The 8472-nt window shown below is 45.6% G+C and overlaps 1 protein-coding gene across 1 annotated transcript; it reads left to right on the forward strand.

Annotated features, from left to right (window-relative positions):
• The first annotated feature begins 4170 nt into the window (after positions 1 to 4170).
• Positions 4171 to 5553, forward strand: LOC142377651 (nuclear factor 7, brain-like). The gene has a single exon (XM_075461960.1). The coding sequence runs from the start codon at positions 4171 to 4173 to the stop codon at positions 5551 to 5553; it is 1383 nt and encodes a 460-aa protein (XP_075318075.1).
• Positions 5554 to 8472: the final 2919 nt, after the last annotated feature.

The raw sequence follows: 8472 nt of genomic DNA on the forward strand, positions 1-8472 counted from the left end.
AAGGGAAGATAATAAACTGGATTGTGTGTGATTTGGCTCTATGAAGGTGAATACTCAGCATGGCCAACACCCGCTGAACCTACTCTTCTGTCAGTACCAAAGAAGCTCCGGAGGATCATCTGGAGGAGTGAATCTGGACAGGAACAAAGGAAAGCTGACATTCTCTGATGTTGATACAAACACACACATACACACCATCACACACACTTTCACCGAGAAGATGTTTCCACATATTGAGAATGATGATGAAGTGAAGATTTTCGGGCTCAATGTCCCCCACTTCCTTACAGGGGATTCCGCCAGCCGTTCCCAACAGACCCTCACAATACCTTTGGGCCTGCCAGGTCTGACCGGCTTCCTCCCCCACCAGCGGAGCCAACTCACCACCAGGTGGTGATCAGTTGATAGCTCCGCCCGATTGTCTTCACCCGAGTGTCCAGGACATACGGCCGCAAGTCCGACGATACAACCACAAAGTCGATCATCGAGCTGCGGCCTAGGGTGTCCTGGTGCCACATATGGAAACCCTTCTGCCTGAACATGGTGTTCGTTATGGACAGTCCATGACGAGCACAGAAGTCCAACAACAGAACACCCCTCTGATTCAGATCGGGGGGGCCGTTCCTCCCAATCACGCCCCTCCAGGTCTCACTGTCATTGCCCACGTGAACATTGAAGTCCCCCAGCAGGACGAGGGAGTCTCCTGGAGGAGCACTCTCCAGTTCATCCTCCAGGAACTCCAAAAAGTGTTGGGACTCTGAACTGCTGCTCAGTGCAATTGCACAGTCAGGACCCGTCACCCCACCCTAAGGCGGAGGGAGGCTACCCTCTCGTCGACCGGGGTAAATCCCAATGTACAGGCGCACAGCCGGGGGGCAATAAGTATGCCCACACCTGCTCTGCGCCTCTCACCATGGGCAACTCCAGAGTGGAAGAGAGTCCGACCCCTCTCAAGGAGGCTGGTTCCGGAGCCCAAGCCATGAGTCAAGGTGAGTCCGACTATATCTAGCCGGAACCGCTCAGCCTCACGCTCCGGCTCAGACTCCTTCCCCAACAGAGAGGCGACGTTCCACGTCCCAAGAGCCAGCTTCAGTAGCCGAGGATCAGACCGCCAAGGTCTCCACGTCGGGGGACCCACGTCGAATTTTCGGGCTGTGCCCGACCGAGCCCCATGGCCATAAGTCCGGCCACCAGACACTTGCTGCCGGGCCCCGCCCCCGGGCCTGGCTCCATGAGGAGGCCCCAGTGACCCGCAACCAGGCAAAGGAAGACGTCGTCCAATTTTGTTTTGCTCCATAAAGGGTCTTGTGAGCTGTTCTTTGTCTGGTCCCCAATGTGTTTACCTTGGGTGACCCAAACAGGGGCTTAAGGTCACGGGAAACATAACTCCCAGACTCATTGGGGCACGCAAACCCCCCCACCACGGTAAGGTGACAGCTCATGGGGGAGGAGTTGATGAGTTGATAAGTGGTGTACAAATTTTGAAATGGATTCTTTTTATCTCTTTGAAAAGTTTCCACCTTATTTGAGTCTTCCGGTGAAACCCAGTTGGTTTTAAACATGGACAAAGTCAGTCTGTTCTCAGAGAACCTGAAATAAACCCTGTCAGAAGGTCAAATGTAGAGCCTCGGTTTGACCTGGTAGCCTCTGATTTGCTGACCAGTTTGGATTGCGCCCTTACTCTAACATATAGCTCCAGCCTCCTTGCGACCCGGAGATTTAGTAAGCGGGTATAGAAAATGGATGAATGGATTCTGATTAGTTTCCAATGAATTGGATTTTAATAGCCTTGAATTGGACTGTACCTATGAAGTGCTCTGAGATATTTGTAGCGATTTGGCGCTTTACAGATAAAACTGAACTGAATTTAATGTATTCAAAATGTTAGATTGGGACATTGAAACTGCTGGTTTGGGCTGCACATGTGCCAGAACAATTCTTCAGAACTGCCTTTCACTCAGTTGGGATGGAGTAGAGTCGGGGCCTCATTCTGCCCTTTAGGATAAGGATCGATCACTTGCTCCCAACCGGTGAGCTTTTCTGGGCTTCAGACGGACACCCAGTCAGTCACCCGGCTTTAAGGCATGCAGTTACTTATCAGACAATAGTGTTCAAGTTTAATCAGCTATTCTGTTATTAAGGGAGAAGTTATTTGTGGTTATTGGGTATGTTTACTGTAATTAAAAACAGCTGGTCACAAAAGTCATAACCTCCATGTCGGCTGTTGTTGAGTTCAGCTGCTTATTGTTGTTTTCAACAGAGTTTGAATGTGAGCTGCATCACAAAATATAAAAATGCAGATAAAACTAGAAAGCTGCAAGCAGCTGTGAGCGGGACCGAGGTGTGCGTACGTTGGGATGTGCGTACGTTGGGACATGCGCTGGATGCTGGAGCTGCAGCTCTACCTAAACGCACGATGACCTCTGCGTACGTACAAGCACATAATAACCCCAATGCGGAGGGGTTTTTGAAAATTTCTAGGGGGCGCCACTGAGCCATTTTGCTCCACCTACACACGATACCCTTTACATATGTACGAGTTCTTCAGGGTGGACGTGTGTGCCAAGTTTCTTGATCTTGCGATGATGATAAGGGTTTCAAATCACAAACGCCATCACACGATTTTCACCGCCTGGCCACGCCCACACCGTTCAGAGTTTGGAAAAGTTTCTCCATGAAGTTTTGCCCCCATGTCTTAAGAGTAACCTGGCTAAGTTTGAAGCTTGTAGCATTAAATTTGTAGGAGTAGTTTGATAAAATGTGAGGTTTGGAAAGAAAAGACGTTTCCAACCACCAGCAGGTGGCGCTATAGGTGGATGTCACTATTTTATATGTGCGCGTTCAGGCTGGGTCCAGCAATCACCGTATGAAGTTTGGGACGGATTGGATAATGTATGTGGAAGTTATAAGCGACTTAATTTTTCATGGCAAGTCATAAATTTGAGGCGTCGCCACGGCCACACCCTTTGAGGTTTGAAAAAGTTTCTCCATGAATTTTTCCTCCCATGTCTTAAGAGTAACCTGGCCAAGTTTGAAGTCTGTAGCATTAAATCTGTAGGACGAGTTCGATCAAATGCGAGATGTAGAATAAAAGAGATGTTTCCAACCCCCAGCAGGTGGCGCTATAGGTGGATGTCGTTATAATAATATGTACGCGTTCAGGCTGGGTCCAGCATTCACCGTATGGAGTTTGGGACAGATTGGATAATGTATGTGGGAGTTATAAGCGACTTCATTTTTCGTGGCGAGTGATGGCGAGTCATCAAACTTTGAGGCGTCGCCACGGCCACGCCCTTTAAGTTTTGAAAAAGTTGGCCAATGAATTTTTCCCTCCATGTCTTAAGAGTAACCTGGCCAAGTTTGAAGTCTGTAGCATTAAATCTGTAGGACAAGTTCGATCTTAAGCAAGGCGTGGAATCGGTCAAAAATGGCACGAAAACGCACTTTCCATCCAAAATGGCCGCCTTCCTGTCTACGTGGGACCATGGCGACATGAGACTTTTTTTTGCATCTGGGCATGATGAATGAGGGTACCGAATTTCGTCGTCCCACGCGAAACTAATCCTATTAAGGGGACCATTTTTAAGCATCATAGGGGGCGCTACAGAGTCAATGAGCGACTCCCAAAAATATAAAGTTTAGATTCTTTCATGTCGTCGACTGGCAGGTGGCGCTCGCAAAATTTCCTGAGTTTTCGCATACCTTTTGCAAAGAATAAGAAAGAATAATAATAAACCTTACAGATACAATAGGGTCCTTGCAGTTTCACTGCTCGGTCCCTAAATATAAAACCTGCTGATCATTAACTTCCAGAGCTGCTGGCAGGTTTATCTCTGAACTCTGGAACGAAACACACCTTAGTTCGGGGAAGGTTTAAGCTCCACCCGACTGAGCTGAGACGGAGCAGGAAACAGTCAGAGATTCTTCTTCACTACAGAGAGACACACAGACGATCAGATTCACCTTCAGACCAAACTCACAGCTTCCTCTGAGCGAGTCCAGCTGCAGGAGAGAGAAGTGGAAACTTCAAGCTGCTCACACTCCACACACTGAAGGTGAGTTTGACCAAAAACACCACAAACAGTCAGTTTGATGAAGTCAGTAGAGCTGGGAGGGGAGCCATGGCTGACTGTATTCTGTCTGCTGTTTTCAGCTTCACTCACAGACTAAATGGCTTCCAGATCAGAGGAAGATTTGTGCTGTTCGGTCTGTCATGACATCTACAGAGATCCTGTTGTTCTGTCATGTAGCCACAGATTCTGTAGAGACTGTCTGAGGAGCTGGTGGAAGGAGAAACTAGCACAAGAGTGTCCAGTTTGTAGGGAAATATCTGTGACAGAACCACTCTGTAACCTGGTGTTGAAGAATCTGTGTGAGTCCTTCGTACAGGACAGAGATCACAGAGCTTCAGAGGCTCTCTGCAGTCTGCACTCTGAGAAACTCAAACTCTTCTGTCTGGACCATCAGCAGCCGGTTTGTATCATCTGCAGAGATTCAGAAAAACACTCCGACCACAGATTCAGACCCATCGATGAAGCTGCACAGCAACACAAGAAGGAACTTCAGAAATCTCTGGAACCCTTAAAGGAGAAACTGGAGCTCCAGAAGAAAGTTACAGAGAAGTTTGATCAAACAGCAGAACACATTAAGGTCCAGGCCCGACACACAGAGAGGCAGATTAAGGAGCAGTTTAAGAAGCTTCAGCAGTTTTTAGCAGAGGAAGAGGAGGCCAGGCTGGCTGCACTGAGGGAGGAAGAGCAGCAGAAGAGTGGGATGATGAAGGAGAAGATGGAGGCTCTGAGCAGAGAGATGGCAGCTCTTTCAGACACAGTCAGAGCCACAGAGGAGGAGCTGAGAGCTGAAGGCGTCTCATTCCTGAACCACTACAAGGCTGCAGTGGAAAGAGTCCAGCGCTGCCCCCTGCTGGATGATCCACAGCTGCCTGCAGGAGCTCTGATAGACCAGGCCAAACACCTGGGCAACCTGGCCTTCAACATCTGGAACAAGATGAAGGACATGGTCCAATACACTCCTCTCATTATGGACCCAAACACTGCTGGTCCAAAGCTCATCCTGTCTGAGGATCTGACCGCTGCGAGTATAGAAGAGGAACAGAACCTTCCTGATAATCCAGAGAGGTTTGATTTTCACAGGTCTGTTCTGAGTTCTGAGGGCTTTAACTCAGGGACTCACAGCTGGGATGTCGAGGTTGGAGACAGTACAGTCTGGGGACTTGGTGTGTTAGCAGAGTCTGCTGAGAGGAAGGGAATATTATCGACTGGATTGTGGGCGATTTGGCTCTTAGAAGGTGAATACTCAGTATGGTCACCACCAGCTAAACTGACTTTTCTGTTAGTACCAAAGAAGCTCCGGAGGATCAGAGTGAATCTGGACTGGAACAAAGGAAAGTTGACGTTCTCTGATCTTGATACAAACACACACATACACACCATCACACACACTTTCACTGAGAAGATGTTTCAGTTTATTGACACTGATAATAAAGCTAAGATGTTACCTCTGAAGGTCTCAGTGACGGTGGAACAGATCTGATGTGTTCAGGATGAAGAACACAGTTCACATGAGACTTTATTGATCTGTGTGAAACTCAGTGTTTTCATCTTCAAACAGGAACATTTTAGATCTAATCTAAATCTAATCTGTCAGCAGAGCTGCTGTTTGGCTTTAAACTCTGATCAGTTCAGTTTGATCAGCTTCATATCTGCTTAATAATCTGTACTGATGAAACGTCACATGAAGTCGATGACCTGAAGTTTAGTTTTGCTGTGGCAGCGGCTTCACCTTTAATTTCAGTTGCTGACATTTTCAAACGTGTTCGTTAATATGTTTAACATCCATGTTCTCAGCAGCGATCAATAATCTGTATTTCCACTGTGTTCCAGGTACATTTACATGTTTTTCTGCCTTTATAATGAGGGATGCTCTGATCGCTCAGCTGCTCATCATCAGATCAGACTGATCAGAGAAATATGATCATTTTAAATCAGTTAAACTCTGATCACAGACATCTGAATATAAAATGTAAATATAGATATAATATGGATCATATATGTGGAACAAACTCCCAGATAACTGCAGCTCTGCATCAACTCTTCTTCTTTTAAATCAAACATGAAGACTTTCCTGTTCGCTGCATTTAATGAGCAGGAATCATTTGGCCTGGAGGACTTTGATTGATAACTCGTAACCAAAGAACCTTTTTGTGATTTGTAATGGAAAATGAATTCTTCTATGCATTGTATTGAGTGTTACTGTGTATAACCTGCAGATGACCTTGTTGCCAGATCCCAACACATCCCGTTTTTCTCTTTCCTCCCGAGAACACGGTGTGCTGGTTGTATGATAAAGCTGCACTTTAAGCAGGATAGAAGGGAAGCTGGGACTTGCAGCTGTGTCTGTGTAACCTCGACTGTAGCTGGGGAGGAAAGGTAGATAAGAACGCTCAACTACACCCGAGGAGCGATGACGCAACAATGTGCATTATAACTGACTTGTTTTTGTCTCGGTGGTCAGAGCAGCTCTGTACTTCGTGCTGTGTTGTTCTCTCTTGCAAGATATCATTAAAAGCCTCTTATCTCCTCAGAAAATAACCGACTCTGAGCCTTACTAACATTTCCACCACAGATTCTCAACCGCTTTTGTTTGAGTTCAGCCTCCACATTCATTTCTTTGCACATCTCCTTTGCAGTTGTCTGTGCATCAGAAAATCCAGTGGTTCTGCAGCAGGTGAGGGAATGGCTGGTTTTCTTTAGCAGGTTGGCAGCGACCTCTAGCTGCACGGAGGGTGATTGCATCAGTTTACTCACACGCTGGATCTTGCTCAGAATGTCATACATGGCTGTACAAATATGAATGGATCATATCTACTCACCTAAAGACTGAGCTGCAACTCTCACCAAAGGGTCTACAGTTGACTCCCTCCAGGAGAGCCTCTCTGATTTGCCTCACTATCTTTATGCTTTTTATGTCAGTGTCGAGGGTCCAATTCAGATCATTTGAGACTTTAGATCCCAGAAACTTGAATTTCCAGCAATTATTTATCAATTATTTGTATCATGTTCTGGACTGAGTTCAATTCAGTGTAATTACAAAGGTAATTAGTGTGCTATTTCCTCCTCCTGCCACTAGGTGGTGTCTTTGCTTTTGGGGTTGGGCTTAACATTTGGGCAGTCATATTGAATTTCAGACCAGTATTGGCATGGTAGTGTGAGCAGCAGCTACATCTTAATCCATCCTCTTTGAAATCACTTATAGAAGCATCGTCTGTAAGTATTTTTGAAGGATATTGTTAGGATAAATATATAATGTGTATATTTCTGCATATTTTTGTAATTTCATCCAAGTGAGGGCTATTGATATTTGACATGCTGTTTCATATATCCAGCTAGAAGCTATAGTAGTTTTCTAGGCTAGTTGTAGGCCCTATGTTTGGGGATCTGTATTAGATATTTTAGTGATTACATATTTTATGCTGATTGTGTGTTTTATCTTGTTTTTCCATTTCAGTTTTACACCTATTTACATGCTGTCAGTTTGAATAAATCTACAAAATCTGACCAGTGTGTGATGGGAGTCATCTGTCTGTCTAATTGAAGAAGGGGGACTCTTTAATGAGGGCAGAACATATCATCTAGTCATACTAACAGTGGTCCATAAAAATGAGGAAGAGTGTGAGCAGCCTGCGACAGCACAGTCCCTCCAAAAGTTAAAACACACACTGAGCTAATCCTATAACTGGGCTGACTAAAAAGACCTTTGGTCATGCAGACCCCTCCCACAGATTAACAGGCAAATTGTCTGGAACTAGTTTAAATGGGGGCTGTTATTACACAGTTAAACTAAACGAGCAGCAAGCCTACTTAGCAGTCAAAGTGTCACGGTGGGATTTAGGGAATGACACGGATGCGGACTTAAGAAGAAAGGTAGGTTTATTAAGGCAAAAATAACAATAACAAAGTTCAAACTAAAAGTGCGGCTGAGCCGGATTCAGAAAACATAACCGGGAAAAAAACAAACAAGGCTTTCATGGCATGGAATAAATAGATACTTGCTTTGGTCAGAACAGGTTGTGGCATGGCATGAAGGGCAGGTGACAAACACAAAGATCCAACGACAAAACAGGGGAGACTGGAAACTAAATAGAGGGCTGGGAGTGATTGGAGAGTGAGTGACAATGACTAAGGGGTGCAGTGAATGAACTAATGATGTGAATGAACCAATGACCAGAGTGAGGGGGAAAAACAAATGACAAGACTGAAACTCAAAACCTGGACATGAACTGAACACCTAAAACTTAACACATGAGTCCCATGGCGTGACACAAAGTACAGCAAAAAGCAGCCTGGTACACAAGAAAAATGTTACTTACTTATTCTGGATGAATCAAGGAGTTCACAGTCCCTCCAAAAGTTAAAACACACACTGAGTTAACACACTACCTGGGCTGACTAA

This window comes from Odontesthes bonariensis, chromosome 3, assembly GCF_027942865.1.
Source record: "Odontesthes bonariensis isolate fOdoBon6 chromosome 3, fOdoBon6.hap1, whole genome shotgun sequence".
NCBI lineage: Eukaryota > Metazoa > Chordata > Actinopteri > Atheriniformes > Atherinopsidae > Odontesthes > Odontesthes bonariensis.

Coding starts and splice junctions, on each gene's coding strand:
- LOC142377651 (XM_075461960.1), top strand. CDS start 4,171: ATGGCTTCCAGATCAGAGGAAGATTTGTGCTGTTCGGTCTGTCATGAC.